Source organism: Malaclemys terrapin, chromosome 10 (genome assembly GCF_027887155.1).
Source record: "Malaclemys terrapin pileata isolate rMalTer1 chromosome 10, rMalTer1.hap1, whole genome shotgun sequence".
Classification (NCBI taxonomy): Eukaryota; Metazoa; Chordata; order Testudines; family Emydidae; genus Malaclemys; species Malaclemys terrapin.
In genome coordinates this window covers 565004-586473 of record NC_071514.1, presented here as the reverse complement: position 1 = coordinate 586473, position 21470 = coordinate 565004, and the positions used below count along the sequence as shown (strand labels likewise).

General features: G+C 45.7%; 1 protein-coding gene across 6 annotated transcripts in view; it reads left to right on the top strand.

Annotated features, from left to right (window-relative positions):
* The window catches only part of PPIP5K1 (diphosphoinositol pentakisphosphate kinase 1), a 122462-nt gene that overhangs the window by 26621 nt on the left and 74371 nt on the right, over positions 1-21470 (top strand). For all 6 annotated transcript variants that reach the window (XM_054042277.1, XM_054042276.1, XM_054042275.1 and 3 more), the window contains 4 exons: positions 1220-1341; positions 3103-3285; positions 8662-8803; positions 9835-10058. In XM_054042277.1, the coding sequence (XP_053898252.1) occupies positions 1220-1341; positions 3103-3285; positions 8662-8803; positions 9835-10058 (671 nt within the window). The remainder of the gene's footprint in view (positions 1-1219; positions 1342-3102; positions 3286-8661; positions 8804-9834; positions 10059-21470) is intronic.

The window sequence follows — 21470 nt, the reverse complement described above, 5'->3', positions numbered from 1 at the left end:
CCTACCCAGCTCCACATCCCTGCAGCTCCTAGGCAGCAGAGGCAGGGGCCAGGGCAAGGGCTCCGCTGCTCCTGCCACAAGCACTGGCTGTTGCAGCTCCCATTGGCTGGGAACTGCAGCCAATGGGAGCTACGGGGTGGGGCCTGCGGGCAGTATGTGGTATGGAGACCCCTCTGCTGCCTAGGAGCTGTAGGGGAGCCATGCCAGTGGGAGCTGGGGGGGCCCCCCACCTCAAGGTAAGTGCCCCCCTGCACTCCCCAATCCGCTGCCCCTAGCCCTGAGCCCCCTCCCACACACCCAAACTGCTGCTGCCGGCCCAGGGGCTGCCCAGCTTGCAGAGCCCCCGAGCTAGCACCAGCCGCTGCAGAAGTCATGGAAATCCACGGAATCCGTGACCTCCATGACAGACTTGCAGCCTTAGTAATGACTAGTCACAGTCCCTAGGAAGAGGGCTGTGGAAGACAGGACAGGCATGGACAGAAAGGGGTTTGCAATGCAAATAGAAGTTCATTTAGTCTGTTAATAAACCAGACCCCAGAAGAGGAGATTTTATTTGCAATTCTAATTATACAGTGTGTGATTGTCCCCCTCCCTCTGAGGCTCTGGTAGAGACAGGGCTGCTCCCCTGATGACACTGAGTAAGCTGACCTTGCAGTTTGTCTTTCAGGGGCTAGTAATGGGCTGTCAATAGGAATGGCTCTGAGTATCCAGGTGTCTTCTTTAGCCCCTAATCACTGACTCGGGGGTTTGTTCCCATCAGGTAATTAAGGGCTGTAGTGGGTTTGTGGTCATTCCTCCCAATCTGGCTCAGAGGGAGGCCCCTGCGCCTCACTACAAGGACCCACTCTAATAACAGTAACTTGTTGACACCAACCCTTCCTGGCTATGATGATTTCTCTGCTCCCTGGCCCAGTGTCCTCAAGCTAGGACTACGTGGATTGGTCCCATCCTGCAGTGGATCAGTAGAACTCTTAGCCTGTTTTTTTCAGCCTGTGTCAGGTATTAGCCAGGGCCTTCCCCACCACACCTGCTTTCTGTGCAAACCCAAAGACTGAGTGTCGGTGTGACTGAACTTTGCAGAGAACTGTAACTATCTCAGGAAGGTATCTGTTCCCTAAAGGAGTAGAATTTTGGAGGTGCATTTAACTCTGACAGATCCTAGCAGCTGACTGCTGTTGGTGTTTGAAAGTTGTGTTTGAGTCTCTGCTCTCTGTTCCAGGTGACTATGCTGGCTTCCCAGGGTGTGGCCTGCTCAGACTGCACAGCACCTACCGTCATGACCTCAAGATCTATGCTTCAGATGAGGGCAGGGTTCAGATGACGGCAGCAGCTTTTGCAAAGGTGACTCATCTCTTATGGCATCTGCTCAGTGCACAGCAGCCCAGATAACCCAGAGATGGTTCTTGGCTGTAGAGCTGATGGCCAGCAGCAAAGGATCTACACTAGGGGTGGGCAAACTTTTTGGCCTGAGGGCTACATTGGGGTTGCAAAATTGCATGGAGGCCCAGGTAGAGAAGGCTGTGCCTCCCCAAATAGCCTGCCCCCAACCCCCATCCACTCCCTGACTGCCCCCCTCAGAACTCCCGACCCATCGAACCCCCCCCACTCCTTGTCCCTAACTGCCCCCTCCTGGGACCCCCTGCCCCAACTGCCCCCCGGGACCCCACCCCCTATCCAAACCCCCTGATTCACAACCCCCCTCCGCCCCATCAAACTGCCCCCGCTCCCTGTCCCCTGACTGCCCCCCGGGACCCGCCCAGCCCCCTTACCATGCCGCTCAGAGCAGCATGTCTGGCAGCTGCGGTGCCCGGCGGGAGCTAGACACGCTGCCACTCTGCTCGACAGGAGTGCACCGCTCCGCCGCCCAGAGCGCTGCCCACGTGGCGGCATGGCTGTGTGGCAGGGGGGACACCAGGGGAGGGGCCTGGGACTAGCCTCCCGAGCTGGGAGCTCAAGGGCTGAGCAGGACGGTCCCACAGGCCGGATGTAGCCCGCGGGCGGTAGTTTGCCCACCTCTGATCTAAACCATCTGGAGTTGCTACAAAACTCCACTAGATAGGTCTCAATAATTATTTTCCTTTTAAAGCAGGCCCAGATGATACGCAGGGTGAGTTCTCCTGTGGGTAACCCCTTTGCTGTCCTAATGGGGATGTCTGAGACTGTCCACATTTCAGAGACTGTACATTTGCATGGAGCAGCACTGGCAGTGCAATATGACCCTCATATTTCTGCTGCATTTGACAGCACTGGAGCAGTAGTTGAAGCCTGGTAAAGAATCAGTCAGATCCTGGGTGTGCATGATGCCCGAGCCATTTGTATGCTTCTAGGTGTTTGTTGCTTAGGTTGTTTCTCAGAGGACTGCTTAGTTTAATGCAGGGGTGGCCAAACGGCGGCTCACAAGCTGCATGTGGCTTTTTTACAGTTAAAATGTGACTCACGGAGCCCCTCCCTCCATTCTCTGTTACCAGATTGGGCGGGAGCTTGTGGGTTCTTCCCGGTGGTAGGGTTAGGGGCTTCTGGTCTCAGGGCTTCAGCCACACAGAGCAAGTCTGCCAGAGTTCAAGGCTTCAGCCCTGCTCCTGCTAAAGCCCCGAGCCCCGGCAGGTGTGACCCAGCTCTCGAACTTCTGAAGATTGTCATATGAGGCTCGGAGGGTCAGTAAATTTGGCCAACCCTGGTTTAAGTTGTGTCTCTCTGGTACCACTTGGTTGTAAATGGGCAGTGAAATGTCCCAAATGACTGTGTGGGGTAGGGATCAGGTTGGGATGTCTGTGGGTACCATTCAGACTAATGGGAAATCAGAGTGTCTTCTGAAATCTGATTTGCAAGGAGCTTTCATTATATAAATGGTTTCACCCCTTTAGAAGTCAGTGACTCGAGGGTGCATTAGGCAGCCAAGGACTGCTCCAGTCAAAACCTACAACAGTTCTAGTTGCACTGACAGAATCTTTGGCACTTTCCTAAAGACTGCCATAGTTAAAACCATCCTCAGCAGCTAGGATTTCATTTGGTGACTTGAAGGAGAAACTAGTCATGAAATTTGCTAGAAAGTGTGCTGGCTTATGTTTCACTGAGCTGAAATCCTCTCCTGTTCTGCTCTAGGGTCTCCTGGCTCTGGAGGGAGAGCTAACCCCCATCTTGGTGCAAATGGTAAAAAGTGCCAATATGAATGGACTGTTGGACAGCGATAGCGACTCCCTCAGCAGCTGCCAGCACAGAGTGAAGGCACGGCTGCACGAAATCATGCAGAAGGATGCCAAGTTCTGCGAGGGGGATTACGAAAAGGTAACATAAGAACGGCCATACTGGGTCAGACCAGAGATCGCTCTAGCCCAGTATCCTGTCTTCCAACCGTGGCCAATGCCAGGTACCCCAGAGGGAATGAACAGAACAGGTAATCATCTAGTGATCCATCCCCTGTCACCCATTTCCAGCTTCTGGCAAACTGAGGCCAGGGACACCATTCCTGGCTATCCTGGGTAATAGGTCCATCAATGGCTATCTTCCATGAATTTAAAATCTAGTTCTTTTTTGGAACCCTGTTATAATCTTGGCCTTCACAACATCATCTGGCAAAGAGTTCCACAGTTTAACTATGTGTTGTATGAAGAAATACTTCCTTTTGTTTGTTTTAAACCTGCTGCCTGTTAATTTCATTTGGTGACCCCTAGTTCTTGTGTTATGAGAAGGAGTAAATAACACTTCCTTGTTTACACCAGTCATGATTTTATAGACCTCTATCATATCCCCCCTTAGTTGTCTCTTTTCCAAGCTGAAAAGTCCCAGTCTTATTAATCTCTCCTCATACAGAAGCCTTCCATACCCCTAATCATTTGTTGCTCTTTTCTGAACCTTTTCCAACTCCAGTATATCTTTTTTGAGATGGAGGTGACCACATCTGCATGCAGAATTCAAGATGTGGGCGTACCATGGATTTATATAGAGGCAATATGATATTTTTCTGTCTTATTATCTATCCCTTTCTGAATCATTCCCAACATTCTGGTAGCTTTTTTTGACTTCTGCTGCACATTGAGTGGATGGTTTCAGAGAACTATCCACAGTGACTCCAAGATCTCTCTTGAGTGGTAACAGCTAATTTAGACCCCATCATTTTATATGTATAGTTGGGATTATGTTTTCCAATGTGCATTACTTTGCTTTTATCAATATTGAATTTCATCTGCCATTTTGTTGCCCACTCACCCAGGTTTGTGAGATCCCTTTGTAATTCTTCACAGTCTGCTTTGGACTTAACTACACCTCTACCCTGATATAACGCTGTCCTCGGGAGCCAAAAAATCTTACCACGTTATAGATGAAACCGCGTTGTATCGAACTTGCTTTGATCCGCCAGAGTGCGCAGCCCCCCCCCCCCCCCCCCCAGCACTGCTTTACCGCTTTGTATCCGAATTCATGTTATATCTGGTCACGTTGTATTGGGGTAGAGGTGTATCTTGAGTAGTTTTGTATCATCTGCAAATTTTGCCACCTCACTGTTTACCCCATTTTCCAGATTATTTATGAATATGTTGACTAGTACTGTTCTCCATACAGACCCCTGGGGGACACCACTATTTACCTCTCCATTCTGAAAACTGACTGTGTATTCCTGCCCTTTGTTTCCTATCTTTTTAACCAGTTACTGATCTACGTGAGGACCTTCCCTCTTATCCCATGACAGCTTACTTTGCTTAAGAGCCTTTGGTGAGAAACCTTGTCAAAGGCTTTCTGAAAATCTAAGTACAGTATATCCACTGGATTCCCCCTTGTTCACATGCTTGTTGACCCCTCTCAAAGAATTCTAGTAGATTGGTGAGGTATGATTTCTCTTTACAAAAACCATGTTGACTCTTCCCCAACAAATTGTTCATCTATGTGTCTGACAATTCTGTTCTTTACTATAGTTTCAACCAGTTAGTCTGGTACTGAAGTCAGGCTTACCAGCCTATAATTGCCTGGATCACCTCTGGAACCCTTTTTAAAAATTGGAGTCACGTGAGCTATCCTGCAGTCATTTGGTACAGAAGCTGATTTAAATGATAGGTTACAGACTGCAGTTAGTAGTTCTGCAATTTCACATTTGAGTTCCTTCAGAACGCTTAGGTAAATATCATCTGGTCTTGGTGACTTATTGTTTAATTTATCAATTTGTTTCAAAACCTCCTCTAATGACACCTCAGTCTGGGACAGAGCCATCCCAGGTCTTGCTGAATCTGGAAAAACCTAATGTGCCACTATTAAAAAGGATGAACCTAGTGGTTCTAGTTCAGACAGCCTAACATTGAGCCTGGCAAAATGTGGAAAGGCCGATACAGGATGTAATCAGTAAAGAATTAGTTAATTCCAGTCAACATGATTTTATGGGAAATAGCTAACCCAATATCCCTTTGTAATGAGCTTACAAGTCTGGTTGACAAAGGTAATAGTGTTGAGATAATATACTTAGACTTCTGTAAGGCACTTGACTTGGTCCCATGTGACATGATTACAAGATTAACACTGTACAGAACCAATGTAGCCCATATTAAATGGGTTCAAAATTTGTCTCCCTACATCTCAAAAAGAAATTATAAATGGGGAATCATTCTGCGAGGGTGTTCTAAGTGGCGTCCCTCGGATCTGTTCTTTACTCAGCGCTAATCGCTATCTTTACCCGTGATCTAGCAGGAAGTATAAAATAATTACTGGTAAAGTTTGCAGGGGTCACAGAAATTGACAGAAAGGTAAATAATGGTGGGGTCAGTTCTACAGAGGGATCTGAATCGTGTGGTAAGCTGGGCTTCTTTGAACAGCATGCATTTTAGTACAGCTAAATGTGAAGGTCACATGTAGGAACGAAGAATGTAGTGGGTCACACTTCTGGGAATGGGGAGTATTTTGGAAAGCAGTGACTCTGAAAGGGGCTTTCATGTCCAGCTGGTATCCACTAGGACTTAATTTCCAGGGCCTTGCACTGGTTAAGAGAACACATGCAATCCCTTGGATGCATAAGAGAGTATCAAGTAGGTGAGGTGCTGTTACCTCTGTATGCAGCATTAGTGAGACCATTACTGGTTACTGTGTCCAGTTCTGGTGTCAACCCTTTAAAAATGATGTTGGTGATCAACTGGAGAGGTTCAGAATGATTTGAGGTCTGGAAAAACCTGGCTTACAGTGAGAAAACAATGAGAAACTAAAATAAGACCAATCTATTTAGTTTTTCCAAGAGAAGGTTATTTGGTGGCGTGATCACTATCTGCCTCTACTATCACAAGCCTTTTCCCCCGGTAGTTACTTGCAATGTGGCAGACAAAGGCATATTCCGATCCAGTGGCTAGAAGCTAGAGGAATTCAGACTAGAAATAAGGGTGTAAATTTTTAACAGTCGGCGTAATTAACCATTGAACAACTTGGATTCTTTTTGAATCAAGACCAGATGTCTTTTTCTAAAAGATCGGTTCAGCCAGAATTTATAGGCTGATGCAGGAACCATGGGGTGAAATTCTCTGCCTGCGTTATGGGGCTGCTCCAAGTAGATTATCATCATTCTCTTCTGTGCCACATGTGCATACACATCTTATCAGGGCCGGGCCACAGGCGGCCTGTGTGCACTGGTCAGTTACTCACTTGCGGTCAGGAGACACACAGCGGAGTCGGGGTAGAGCTGGGTCAGGCTACCAGAAAGTCAGGATCAGGCAGCAGATTACAAGCAGCAGGCAAATAGAGTCCGGGACAAAGCAGAGTCAGAAGCTGGAGTCTAGGTCCACAACAGGGCGAGGTCTGGAACAGAAGCAAGCAGGAGATCTGTGTGGTTGCTCAGACCACTCTCCATGACGGCTTCCTGGTTTATATATTGACATGAGCCAATCAGTGGGCTGCCACTCAAGCCCTGCTGGGCGGTACTTCTTGCAGTGCCTAGCATCACAGGGTCCTCCAGTGAAAACCCAGCCTAAGTTTCCAGTGGCAATATGGAAGTGTCAGTGGCCCAGAACCTGCATGGTCCCAGGTGCTAGTCCTACAGGTTCTTATGCACGCAGTGATGGCAGCCCAAATGCTATCCGTGGCAGTCTCTGAACTTACTTGAGAAAGGGATAGCTTTTCCTCTCTCATCGGCGATCCCTCGGCGTTTGAGGATGATTGTCGTCCATAAAATGATAGCCAGTTATCACTGGTGCATCTTCAGGTGGCTAATGAGACTGATCCGAGATCCATAGATCTTGTCTCAGTTGGGGCAGTCATTTCCCAGAGGAAGGGGTGGATCTGGATGATTGTTCAGGTTGTGGCATGTTCTTTTCTTCTTTCCTGTTTCTCAGTTTCCTGTTGTCTCCATTGATTTCAGAATACTGGGATCCTTGTCACAAGATCCTTTTCCATTTTGGTTGGTTGAGGGCATCCCAGGAGTTATGTCAATATTGCACTTCTTCATGTTAGCTTTGAGGGTGCCTTTGAAGTGCTTTATTTTTGCCCACCTCATATCAATTGGCCATGGCTCAGCTGTGAGAACATGATCTGCTTCAGGAGTCAATTTTCTGGCATTCAAAGAATGTGACCAGCCCAACAGAGTTGGTGGTGGGTGGTCATAGCTTCAATGCTGGAGGTTTTGGCTTGGGACAGAACACTGATAGGGGTGTGTTGGGCATCTCACTTGATTCAGAAGATCTTACAGAGGCACCATTGATGGTATCATTCAAAAATCTTGAGGCATCTACTGTACATGACCCTAGTTTTGGCACTGTACAAGAGAGCAGAGATAACAGCCTGGTACACGAGAAGCTTGGTTTAATTCTTGATGTCACAATCTTCAAAGACCTGTTTTCTCAAGCGTCTGACAGCATCACTGGCACATTGAAGGTGGTGTTGAGTTTCTGCTACAGAGAGCACTTCCTTTCCCTCAGCAGCTCAACAGTCTCCAGGGTCTCTAGTGATCTGAATTATGGGAGCAGGAGCCTGGTGATTCAGATCCTATTGGTGGAGTAGTTTAGTTTTCTTGGTGTTGAGTGTGAGGCTGAGTTGGTTGTAGGCCTTTGTTGGCCTCTTCCTCTCTGAGGTGAAGGGGACTTCCTTCCCACACAAGCATAGGGCCTCTTCCTCGCAGGTCTACTTGGAGCAGTCATGGCTGCTGAGCATGGGAAGTAAAATAATCAAGCCTGGATCCAGTCCACTCCATGTACGTTGTCAGGACTCAGACTCCTCTGTACTGATGAAGCACCTGGCAGCACTTGCCCTCACCAGCATCTGATGCACTGGGAGTAAAGCATGGTTTTCAACCTGGGGACCAGGAACAGATCCTGGAGGTTATGACCACCCTTCCTTTCCTTACAACTATGCTGGGGGAGGGTCCCCCAAACTTTTTTCTCTTGTAACCTGAGGTCCCAAAATGGAAGAAGCAGAGACCCAGTAGAGAAAAGGAAATGGCTTCTCACCTAGAATACCACCTAGCCTCTCTTGGAAGGTCTCTGCTGTACCAAAGAGAGAGACTTTTGCCAACAGGCCAGGTGTGGCATGGAGGGTCGGGGGAGGCATAGGCTGTTGGTGGATGTGTAGGATGACTGTTGCACAGGAAATTAGTTTGTCAGTTGCACACCATTTCCAGAAGCTTAATTGCTGGGGCTGGGCTGGATGCGCTGTGCTCTCTATATGCATAGACACTAACCTTTTTGTGTTCTGTTTACTCTGCAGTTAGCACCTACAGGCAGTATCTCTCTGGTCAACTCCATGACTTTCATCCAGAACCCAGTAGAGATCTGTGACCAGGTGTTTGCCCTGATCGAGAACCTCACTTCCCAGATATGCAAACGTCTGGAAGATCCCAAATCTGCAGGTGAGCGGCTGGGTTTGGGAAGAGGGTTGTCCAGAGCAGATTCCTCTAGATTGGTCTGTGCAAGCAAGATCTCTGAGCTGTATAAATACGTGTCTGCAGCAAAGAGGCTTAGGAAACACACTCATGCTGTTGATCTGGAAGCTCCCATTCCTATTTTGAACCATGTTCAGGAAAGCTGTAACACCAAGGAGCCAGATTGCTCTGTGCTCAAGGTGTTAGAGTGATTACTGTTAGTAGCAATGCAGACTTCTTGGTGTGACTGGGTTTTCCAAGCCCATTTGTGGTATTTGCTATGAGGCTGTAGGTCTTTCTGTATTTTTCCTTTCCTTTCCCAGCTGGAATCCCAGCTATCAGAAACACGTGCAGTCTTGTCAGTTGAAACTCAAATAAGAGTAGCCTGGGTGTGAACATAGAACCATAGCAGTGTGGGACTGGAAGGGACCTTGAAGTCATCAAGTTTATGAGAATGTCATGTGCGACTGTGTCAAAAGCCTTACTAAAGTCAAGATGTATCCTTTCTACTCCTTCCCAACCCCCAGGTCATAACCCTTTCAAAGAAAGAAATTAGATTGGTTTGGCATAGTTTATTCTTGACAAATCCATGCTGGCTATTACTTATAACCCTATTATCCTTCAGGAGCATACAAATTGATTGTTGAACAATTACCAGGTATCGAAGATAGGCTGACTACTCTATAATGCTGCAGGACCTCTTTTAGTACATCTACACTGCACTTTAAAACCTGCAGCAGTGAGTCTCAGAGCCTGGGTCTATAGACCTCAGGCTCGTGCTAAGGCACTAAAAAGAGCTGTGTAGACATCTGGGCTCAGGCTGGAGCTCAGGCTCTGAAGCCTGGGGTCATGGGTGTGTTTCTCCAGCCCAAGTACGGACGTCTACACTACTCTCTTTAGTACAAGCCTGAGCCTGTAGCCCTAGCTCTGAGACTCTGTACTGCAGCTTTTCAAACAGCGTAGAGAGACCCTCTGTTCCCTTTTTAAAACATACGTGTTTTGTTCTTGCTGCTCTTTAGACCTGCAGCTGTACCACAGCGAGACTTTGGAGCTGATGCTGCAGCGCTGGAGCAAGCTGGAGAGGGATTTCCGCATGAAGAATGGGCGCTATGACATCAGCAAGATCCCTGATATCTACGACTGCATCAAATATGATGTACAACACAATTGTACCCTGAAGCTGGAGGGCACCGCTGAACTCTTCAAACTCTCCAAAGCCTTGGCAGATGTGATCATACCCCAGGTACAGTCTGGCTCAACTCTTTCCCCTCTCTCCTAGGAGTGGCGTTCACTCTCAATAGTGGAAATGTCTGGCATGAGTCTCACAAAGGGATGTGTCTTCAGACCTGTGTCAGGTTTCTCCTCTGTGTGCGCAAAAAACAGAAAGTCATTGGTTGGTGTTTATAAGAGGATTTCACTGTATTGAGTAGTTCCTATTTCTTCTGCATTTTCTCACTTGTGGGACCAAGGCAGCTACTCTGCAAGCCACCCATATCTTCTAGAGAGCATTGTTCAGTGGGTCAGCTTGCCCCTCCCTCGCCCTCTTAGCCAGAAACCTTTTCCTAGCCTTGGAACCTAAGCGGCCCTAACCACCCTACAGTTCCTTCTAACCACTGAAGGTGTAGCGAGCTTGGATCATAAGCAGTGTTCTGCGTGCTTATCTTGTTGGGTTTTTTCTTATGCCATTTAGGGGCAAATTTTGTTAATTTAACTATAATCAGCCAACTAATCCAATTTCTTAAGTCAAAAGTGCAGAAGATGAGATGTCCATCTGGCATGGGCTTCCTCTGGACTACCACGAGCAGAAGGGTAGGCTCCCTCACAACCTCAATGTCAAGGGAGACTTTTCAGGCCTGCTAAGCTAAGGTTAGCCATGTACAAGTCCAGCGTCAACGTACAGGATTGGCCTGCAGAGATGGGAAGTCTGCCTCAGACCCCAGTTGGTGGGAAAGCTCTTCAGGCCCAGTTGGTTAAGTCTGGCTATCAACACCATACAAATAAGCAATGGCCACATTAACACCACCCTATACCGAAAACCCACCGACCGCTACACCTACCTTCATGCCTCCAGCTTCCACCCCGGCCACACCACACGATCCATCGTCTACAGCCAAGCACTGACGTACAATCGCATCTGCTCCAACCCCTCAGACAGAGACCAACACCTACAAAATCTTCACCAAGCATTCTCAAAACTACGATACCCACACAAGGAAATAAAGAAACAAATCAACAGAGCCAGACATGTACCCAGAAGCCTCCTGCTACAAGACAGGCCCAGAAGAGAAACCAACAGAACTCCACTGGCCATCACCTACAGTCCTCAGCTTAAACCTCTCCAACGCATCATCAGTGATCTACAACCCATCCTGGACAATGATCCCTCACTTTCACAGACCTTGGGAGGCAGGCCAGTCCTCGCCCACAGACAACCTGCCAACCTTAAGCATATTCTCATCAGCAACCACGCACCACACCATAACAACTCTAACTCAGGAACCAACCCATGCAACAAACCTCGATGCCAACTCTGCCCACATATCTACACCAGCAACACCATCACAGGACCTAACCAGATCAGCTACAACATCACCGGCTCATTCACCTGCACATCCACCAATGTTATATATGCCATCATATGCCAGCAATGCCCCTCTGCTATGTACATTGGCCAAACTGGACAGTCACTACGCAAGAGGATAAATGGACACAAGTCAGATATCAGGAATGGCAATATACAAAAACCTGTAGAAGAACACTTCAGCCTCCCTGGCCACACAATAGCAGATGTAAAGGTAGCCATCTTACAGCAAAAAAACTTCAGGACCAGACTCCAAAGAGAAACTGCTGAGCTCCAGTTCATTTGCAAATTTGACACCATCAAATCAGGATTAAACAAAGAATGTGAATGGCTATCCAACTACAGAAGCAGTTTCTCCTCCCTTGGTGTTCACACCTCAACTGCTAGCAGAGCACCTCACCCTCCCTGATTGAACTAACCTCGTTATCTCCATACTGATTTATACCTGCCTCTGGAGATTTCCTTTACTTGCATCTGAAGAAGTGAGGTTCTTACCCACGAAAGCTTATGCTCCCAATACTTCTGTTAGTCTCAAAGGTGCCACAGGACCCTCTGTTGCTTCTGGCTATGAAGTTAAGGATCTGTTCCCTATTAAGATCCCTGGATAAGTCCAGGTCAACCTAGCAGACCTGGCTGTATGCCTAAAGTGGCTCCTGAAAGGTCAGAGGCCATTGTCCACCTCTGAAACCAAAGCATGGATCTAGTTGTCTGGGATCCAGCCAGCATGAGGATCCAACCCTTTGAGGAGGAAGAGTCCCCTATCTAGTGATTCTGTGCCCAGAATGGGACCATTTAGGCCGAGGCCCTGGACCTGTCCTGTTCAATGGAGCCTGGTACTGCAGGTCTAACACACTGTGATCGTTAGAGAACTGCTTGTCTTACTGGCTATGTGCCCAAAATGGTGACGTGAGCATCCTTGTTGAGGTCCTTCCACCACTGGAGATTGGGAACTACATTGCAAGCTTCTAATGAAGTTCAGGATGGTGGATCTGTTATGGGATTGAGTCTTAACGATGGTCTTCCTGTCTGGTCATGTTCACATGTAAACGCTTGATGCCCTGCTTGTCTAGGAGAGGGTTTTCCCCTTCCAATGCCCTGTCTTTCAGGCTCTCTCCTTGAAAGTCAAGAATGGGACGGAATCCATTTATAGACTCTTACCACCAGAAGCCTCAGCAATCAGTTTATTAGGTTCTGAAGCTGTGTTCCCTTATTCCAAGAAGGGCCCGTTGTGGTTCTCTTTGGTTCCTAGCCTACCCCCAAGAGCTCAGCTGTGCCACTGAAATTCAGCCTCCCAGGATTGGGTTTGAGAATCTAGCACTGGGGATCTAACAGGCTCAAAAACTGATGCCTGGCTCATGTCTGAGGACATGAGGTCATTAGGCACTGACTCCATGGATGCTGCGGGGCCGGAGCACCCATGGGAAAATTTAGTGGGTGCTCTGCACCCACCGGCAGCCAAGCTCCCTCCATCCCCACCACCTCCCCCGAGCACGGCGTCCCTGCTCCTCTCCCTCCCAGCACTTCCCGCTCACCACCTAACAGCTTTTTGGTGGCTCTCAAGACTTTCCGGGAGGGAGGGGGAGGAGTGGGGATGTGGCACACTCGGGAGATGAGGCGGTGCAGGGGCGGGGGCTTGGGGGGAAGGGGGTGGAATTGGGGCAGGGCGAGGGTGGGGCCAGGGGCCGCAGAGGTCGAGCACCCACAGGGCAGAGGGGAAGTCGGCGTCTATGCATGAGGTTATGATACAGCCTTTTCTCCACCTAGTCCTTTAGATTCTAAGGCATCTTATGGATCCAAAGGTTTCACTATTATGCCATCTTCACAGAAAAACAAGCCTCCTTTCCAGACTCAGAGGATCTGATGAATAGCTCCACAAGGGGCTGCCTGTTGGCTTCAGAGTTTTTCTGCTGCTGTCACCGCTTGGCTGGCCCTTTTAAGGTGAGCTGGGCTCAGCCTCCCCTGCGATGGAGCAGTTCCCCCAGCTGATCCTGACTGTCTGGGAATCAAGTGGCTCAAGTCAGTTATCTGATCTAAGTGGGGAAGAGTTGGGTGACTCTCATCAGGGGTTGGGATAGTTGCTGGAGGGAGAGTCCCTCCTGTGACTGACCCTGAAGGGAGAGGGCAGCAGGAGAGGAGGCTCTTGTGGCAGGGCTTGAAAAAGGCCATCACTCAGACAGCCTGGAAATAGACTTGGAATAAGGCTCCAGCCTGGGGAGAATCTGTTTGGGAAAGGACTCTAGGATGAAGCCCTGAGGGTAGAAGCCAGACCTGCAGGGAGAAAGTCCAGAGGTCCGCACTGTGAGTGAGTGGGGCAGAAGGTTAGCCCAGGAGGGGTGGAAGATCCTGTTGTTTTATGCTCTGACTAGAGACTCCTGCTTGCCAGGGTCTCCCTGAGAGCAGGTTGACCTGTCGCAGGACTGTTGTTAGGGCTAGGAGGGAGATCTTGTGCCACAGCAGGCCACAAGCGGTTGCGGGGAAGATGCACTGCTGTCTCAGCAGCCCTATTACAAGGGTGAGAAGAGATGCTGGGAACTCTCCCCTTGTGCAGGAAAGGATCCATGGAGAAGAATGTGCTGTCAATCCAATTTGGACCTAGCGCTATTGGTGAGGGGCCATGAGATCCCCTGGATCTGGCAGCATAAATGCGCTAATGGCTGTCTGTCTCTGACCTCTCATAGGAGGGAGTACAAGCAGACCATTTGTGTTCTCAGAGCTACTGACCTCAGATTTGTCTGCTTAAAAAACAGGAAGTAAATGTTTCAATTCTGATTCTGGAGTGGCTCCAGTATGAAGTACACAGCAATCCAGAGCTTCAGCGCTAAGCATATCTAGATACCTTGGAATTTACAGCACTGTCTCTGTCTTTTGTAACCCATGTATGGATATTAGAAACACCTAGGGGTTCCCATTCTCTGCTTTACTAAACCCTTCTTGGAGCTGATGGCGTACACAGGGTCTGGTGGACAGTCAGGCCCAGAAATTGACAAGAGCCTCTGTAAAAGAGCTCTGATTCCTCCCATCTGGAATGCAATGCATCAAGGTTTTTATTTGTAATATAAATAAAAACCTCAATACAGTGCATTCCAGATGGGAAGAATCACAGGGAGTGGGTGTTAAAAGAAAAATCACTAAGCTTAAGGATGTGTGAGGTTTGCTTCTTGGTTTAATGCAAATAAAAGCTTGCCCAGCTATCATACAGTGTTGGCAGTTCGAGTACCTGGCATGGGGCAAATGACTGTCTGACTGTATTAACACCCTGGAGGACATAGTATTTGCTATCAGGTTTCAAAGGCAGAGCTCTTATTTCCAGAGGTGTTCAAGAGGGACTTACCTTTCTGTGCAATAGTAACATCAAAACTACAAGCAACAAGCATGATGAGACAGTCTTGAGAGATGGCCATTTTCATATCTTAATCTACCTCACTGAACATAATTTCTGGAGTCCAGGAAGACCTCTACCAATAAAACTGCATCTTACCTTTGGCTTTTCTTTGGCAGCAAGTGTTCCATTAAATGCCTGGCTTTCGGGACTATTTTTTATGAATGTCGGGGTGTCTTCATCTGTGTCCATACTTGACCTTCAAGAGTATGCAGATAATTTGTCTCTAGTATTTATATAAACAGAGACCCTTTCATCCACACTTAGGTTTGGGGGTGAAGAAGCCTTGATATTTACCAAACCTGTCAAACTTTCCTGCAGTGAACGGGTTTGTTACTTGTGCAATTACATGATAATTTTAAGATCAAGCTATGTCTGAAGCCTCAGCACGGCTGTTCATGCCTGTACCAGGGTCTCATCTACCAGAGGGAGATAAATTATTGAAAGACTCTTTGAGCAGAGTTTTTATTCAATTGCACAAGTGCTCTTTTCAAAGTCTCTAACTTGATTTTTATCTGCTTTTTTGCAACTAGGGTAAATAGCACGTATAGAGCTGAGCAAAGAGTGGATTTTTCAGTTTGGTTCAGATCCCTTCTGGAAATAGATCTCGTCAAACTAACTTGATACCTTTTTTGGGGAGGGGGATGATATTACATGTTGGGTTGACAGAGGTAATAGTGTTGACATACTCAGACTTCTATAAGGAATTTTATTTGGTACAGCATAACATTTTGATTAAAAACTAAAACAATATCAAATTAACATATAAAATGATGGGGTCTAAATTAGCTGTTACCACTCAAGAAAGAGATCTTGGAGTCATTGTGGATCATTCTCTGAAAACATTCACTCAGTGTGCAGCGGCAGTCAAAAAAGCAAACAGAATGTTCGGCATCATTAAGAAAGGGATTTGATAATCAGACAGAAAATATCATATTGCCTCTATATAAATCCATAGTACACCCACATCTTGAATACTGCGTGCAGATGTGGTCGCCCCATCTCAAAAAAGATATATTGGAATAGGAAACGGTTCAGAAAAAGGCAACAAAAATGATTAGGGGTATGGAACGGCTTCCGTATGAGGAGAGATGAATAAGACTAGGACTTTTCAGCTTGGAAAAGAGACGACTAAAGGGGGATATGATTGAGGTCTACAAAATCATGACAGGTGTGGAGAAAGTAAATAAGGAAGTGTTATTTACTCCTCATAGCACAAGAACTAGGGGCCACCAAATGAAATTAATAGGCAGCAGGTTTAAAACGAGCACAAGAAAGTATTTTTTCACACAACGCACAATCAACCTGTGGAACTCCTTGCCAGAGAATATTGTGAAGGCCAAGTCTATAACGGCGTTCAAAAAAGCACTAGATAAGTTCATGGAGGATAGGTCCATCAATGGCTACCAGCCAGGATGGGCAGGGATGGTGTCCCTAGCCTCTGTTTGCCAGAAGCTGGGAATGAATCCCTTGATGATTACATGTTCTGTTCATTCCCTCTGGGGCACCTGGTGTTGGCCACTGTCGGCAGACAGGATACTGGGCTAGATGGACCTTTGGTCTGGCCGTTCTTATGTTCAAACGTTGTACACATTAAATGGATTAAAAATTGGCTGATATGTCTCAAAACATGATTGTAAATGGTGAATTATCCGCAAATGGGAATGTTTCCAATGGGGGTCCTGCAGGGATCGATTCTTGGCCCTGTCCTATTTAACGTTGTTATAAATGACTTGGAAGGAAAAAACATAAAATCATCCCCAGTAAAGTTTGCAGATAACACAAGTTGGGGGAGTGGTAAATAACGAAAAGGACAGGTCACTGTTCCGAGCAGTCTGGATTTGGGAAGCAGTAACTCTGGGGATTGTGGTGGATAATTGGCTGAACATGAATCATAGGACTGGAAGGGATCTTGAGAGGTCATCTGATCCAGTCCCCTGAACTCATCGCAGGACTAAATATTACCTAGACCATTCCTGACAGGTGTTTTGTCTAACCTGCTCTTATTCCACAACCTCCCTAGGCAATTTATTCCAGTGCTTAACCATCCTGACAGTTAGGTTGGACACTAGGAAAAACGTCCTAACCCACCCTTGCTGCAATTTAAGGCCATTGTTTCTTGTCCTATCCTCAGAGGTTAAGGAGAACAATTTTTCTCCCTCCTTCTTGTAACAACCTTTAACATACTTGAAAACTGTTGTCATGTCCCCTCTTAGTCTCCTTTTCCAGACTAACCAAACCCAATTTTTTCAATCTTCCCTCATAAGTCATGTTTTTTAGACCTTTAATAATTTTTGTCACTCTTCTATGGACTCTCTCCAATTTGTCTACATCCTTCCTGAAATGTGGCACCCAGAACTGGACACACTATTCCAGTTGAGGCCTAATCAGCATGGAGTAGAGTAGAAGAATTACTTCTTGTGTCTAGCTTACAACACTCCTACTAATACATCCCAAAATGATGTTCGCTTTTTTGCAACTGTGTTATACTGTTGACTCATATTTAGCTTGTGGTCCACTATGACCCCCCATGTGCCTTTCTGCAGTACTCCTTCCTAGGCAGTCATTTCCCATTGTGTACATGTGCAACTGATTGTTCCTTTCTAAATGGAGTACTTTGCATTTTTCCTTATTGAAATTCAACCTATTTATTTCAGACCCGTTCTCCAGTTTGTCCCGATCTTTTTGAATTTTAATACTGTCCTCCAAAGCACTTGCAATCCCTCCCAGCTTGGTATCGTCTGCAAACTTTATAAGTGTACTCTCCATGCCATTATCTAAATCATTGATAAAGAAATTGAACAGAACAGGACCCAGAACTGATCTCTGAAGAACCCCACTTGTTTTGCCCTTCCAGCATGATTGTGAACCACTGATAACTACTCTCTGGGATTGGTTTTCCAACCAGTTTTGCACGCACCTTATAGTAGCTCCATCTAGGCTGCATTTCCCTAATTTGTTTATGAGAAGGTCATGCGTATCAAAAGCTTTACTAAAGTCAAGATGTACCATGTCTACCGCTTCCCTCCCCCCCCCCTTCCACAAGGCTTTTTACCCTGTCAAGAGAAGCTATCAGGTTGGTTTGACACTATTTGTTCTTGACAAAGCCATGCTGACTGTTACTTATCACCTTATTATCTTCTAGGTGTTTGCAAATTGATTACTTAGTTATTTGCTCCATTATCTTTCCAGGTACAGAAGTTAAGCTTCCTGGTCTGTAATTCCCTGGGTTGTCCTTATTTCCGTTTTTATAGATTGGTAGTATATTTGCCCTTTTCCAGTCTTCTGGAATCTCTTCCATCTTTCATGACTTTTCAAAGATAAGAATGACCATACTGGGTCAGACAAAAGGTTCATCTAGCCCAGTATCCTGTCTACCAGCAGTGGCCAATGCCAGGTGCCCCAGAGGGAATGAACATAAAATGTAATCATCAAGGGATTCATTCCCTGTCGCCCATTCCCAGCTTCTGGCAAACAGAGGCTTGGGACACCATTCCTTACCCATCCTGGCTAATAGCCATTAATGGACTTAACCTCCATGAATTTATCCAGTTCTCTTTTAAACCCTGTTATAGTCCTAGCCTTCACAACCTCCTCAGGCAAGGAGTTCCACGGGTTGACTGTGCGCTGTGTGAAGAACTTCCTTTTTATTTGTTTTAAACCTGCTGCCCATTAATTTCATTTGGTGGCCCTTAGTTCTTGTATTATGGGAACAAAGTTATTTACTTTCTTTATTCACTTTCTCCACACCACTCATGATTTTATATACCTCTATCATATCCCCCTTAGTCTCCTCTTTTCCAAGATGAAAAGTCCTTGCCTCTTTAATCTCTACTCATATAGGACCTGTTCCAAGCCCCTAATAATTTTAGTTGGCCTTCTCTGAACCATTTCTAATGCCAGTATATCTTTTTTGAGATGAGGAAACCACATTTGTACATCGTATTAAAGATGTGGGTGTACCATGGATTTATATAAGGGCAATAAGATATTCTCCATCTTATTCTCTATCCCTTTTTAATGTTTCCTAACATCCTGTTTGCTTTTTTGACTGCTGCTGTACAGTGTGTGGACTTCTTCAGAGAACTTTCCATGATGACTCCAAGATCTCTTTCACTGTTTACCCCTTTCTCCAGATCATTTATGAATAAGTTGAATAAGATTGGTCCTAGAACTGACCCTTGGGAAACACCACTAGTTACCCCTCTCCATTCTGAAAATTTCCAATTTATTCGTACCCTTTGTTCCCTGTCTTTTAACCTGTTCTCAATCCATGAAAGGATCTTCCATCTTATCCCATGACAACTTAATTTATGTAAGCACCTTTGGTGAGGAACCTTGTCAAAGGCTTTCTGGAAATCTAAGAACACTATGTCCACTGGATCACCCTTGTTTGTTGACCCCTTCAAAGAACTCTAATAGATAAGTAAGACGTGACTTCCCTTTACAGAAACCATGTAGACTTTTGCCAACAATTTATGTTCTTCTATGTGTCTGACAATTTTATTCTTTACTATTGTTTCAACTAATTTGCCCGGTACTGACATTAGACTTACCTGTCTGTAATTGTTGCGATCACCTCTAGAGCCCTTTTTTAAATATTGGTGTTACATTAGCTATCTTCCAGTCATTGGGTACAGAAGCTTATTTAAAGGAGAGGTTACAAACCATAGTTAATAGTTCCGCAATTTCACATTTGAGTTCTTTCAGAACTCTTGGGTGAATGCCACCTGGTCCCGGTGACTTGTTGCTGTTAAGTTTATCAATTTAATTCCAAAACCTCCTCTAGTGACACTTCAGTCTGTGACAATTCCTCAGATTTGTCACCTACAAAGGACTGTTCAGGTTTGGGAATCTCCCTAACATCCTCGGCCATGAAGACTGAAGCAAAGAATTCATTTAGTTTCTTCACAATGACTTTATCGTCTTTAAGTGCTCCTTTTGTATCTCGATCGTCCAGGGGCCCCATTGGTTGTTCAGCAGGCTTCCTGCTTCTGATATACTTAAATATTTTATTACCTTTTGAGTTTTTGGCTAGCTGTTCTTCAAATTCCTTTTTGGCTTTTCTTATTACATTTTTACACTTAATTTGGCAGTGTTTATACTCCTTTCTATTTATCTCACTAGGATTTGACTTCCACTTTTTAAAAGATGCCTTTTTATCTCTCACTGCTTCTTTTACATGGTTAAGCCACAGTGGCTCTTTTTTAGTTCTTTTACTGTTTTTTAATTTGGGATATACATTTAAGTTGGGCCTCAATTATGGTGTCTTTGAAAAGTGTCCATGCAGCTTGCAGGGATTTCACTCTAGTCACTGTACCTTTTAATTTCCGTTTAACCAGCCTCCTCATTTTTGCATAGTTCCCCTTTCTGAAATTAAATGCCACAGTGTTGGGCTGTGGAGGTGTTCTTCCCACCAAAGGAATGTTAAATGTTGTTATATTATGGTCACTATTTCCAAGCGGTCCTGTTATAGTTACCTCTTGGACCAGATCCTGCGCTCCACTCAGGATTAAATCGAGAATTGCCTCTCCCCTTGTGGGTTCCTGTACCAGCTGCTCCAAGAAGCAGTCATTTAAAGTTTCGAGAAATTTTGTCTCTGCATTTCGTCCTGAGGTGACAGGTACCCAGTCAATATGGCGATAATTGAAATCCCCTACTATTATTGAGTTCTTTATTTTGATAGCCTCTCTAATCTCCCTTAGCATTTCACCGTCCTGATCACTGTCCTGGTCAGGTGGTTGATAATAGATCCCTACTGTTATATTCTTATTAGAGCATTGAATTACTATCTATAGAGATTCTATGGAATGTGTGTATTCATTTAAGATTTTTACTTCATTTGATTCTACATTTTCTTTCACATACAGTATCATATAGATAATTGCTAATGGTTCAGATATCTCCTCAGTCAGCTCCTTGAGTATTCTAGGATGCATTTCCCTGGTGATTTGAAGACATCTAATTTGTCTAAGTAATTTTTAACTTGTTCTTTCCCTATTTTAGCCTCTTCTGATCCTACCTCATTTTCACTGGTATTCACTATGTTAGACATCCAGTCACCACCAACCTTCTTGGTGAAAACCGAAACAAAGAAGTCATTAAGCACCTCTACCATTTCCACATTTTCTGTTATTGTTTTTCCCCCTTCATTGAGTAACGGTCCTACCCTGTGCTTGGTCTTCCTCTTGCTTCTAATGTATTTGTAGACTGTTTTCTTGTTACCCTTTATGTCTCTAGCTAGTTTGATCTCGTTTTGTGCCTTGTCCTTTCTAATTTTGTTCCTACATACTTGTGTTATTTGTTTATGTTCATCCTTTGTCATTTGACCTAGTTTCCACTTTTTGTAGGACTCTCTTTTGATTTTTAGATCGAAGATTTCATGATCACTTTCACCCAAGCTGCCGTCCACTTTCAAATTCTCAACCAGTTCCTCCCTATTTGTCAAAATCAAATCTAGAATAGCCTCTCACCTAGTAGCTTTCTCCACCTTCTGAAATAAAAAAATTGTCTCCAATACATTCAAGAATTTAGTGGATAATCTGTACTCTGCTGTGTTGTTTTCCCCAACAGATGTATGAGTAGTTGAAGTCCCCTATCACTACCAAGTCCTGTGCTTTGGATGATTTTGTGTTTTTTAAAAACCTCATCCTTCTCTTCTTCCTGGTTAGGTGGTCTGTAGTAGACCCCCCTAC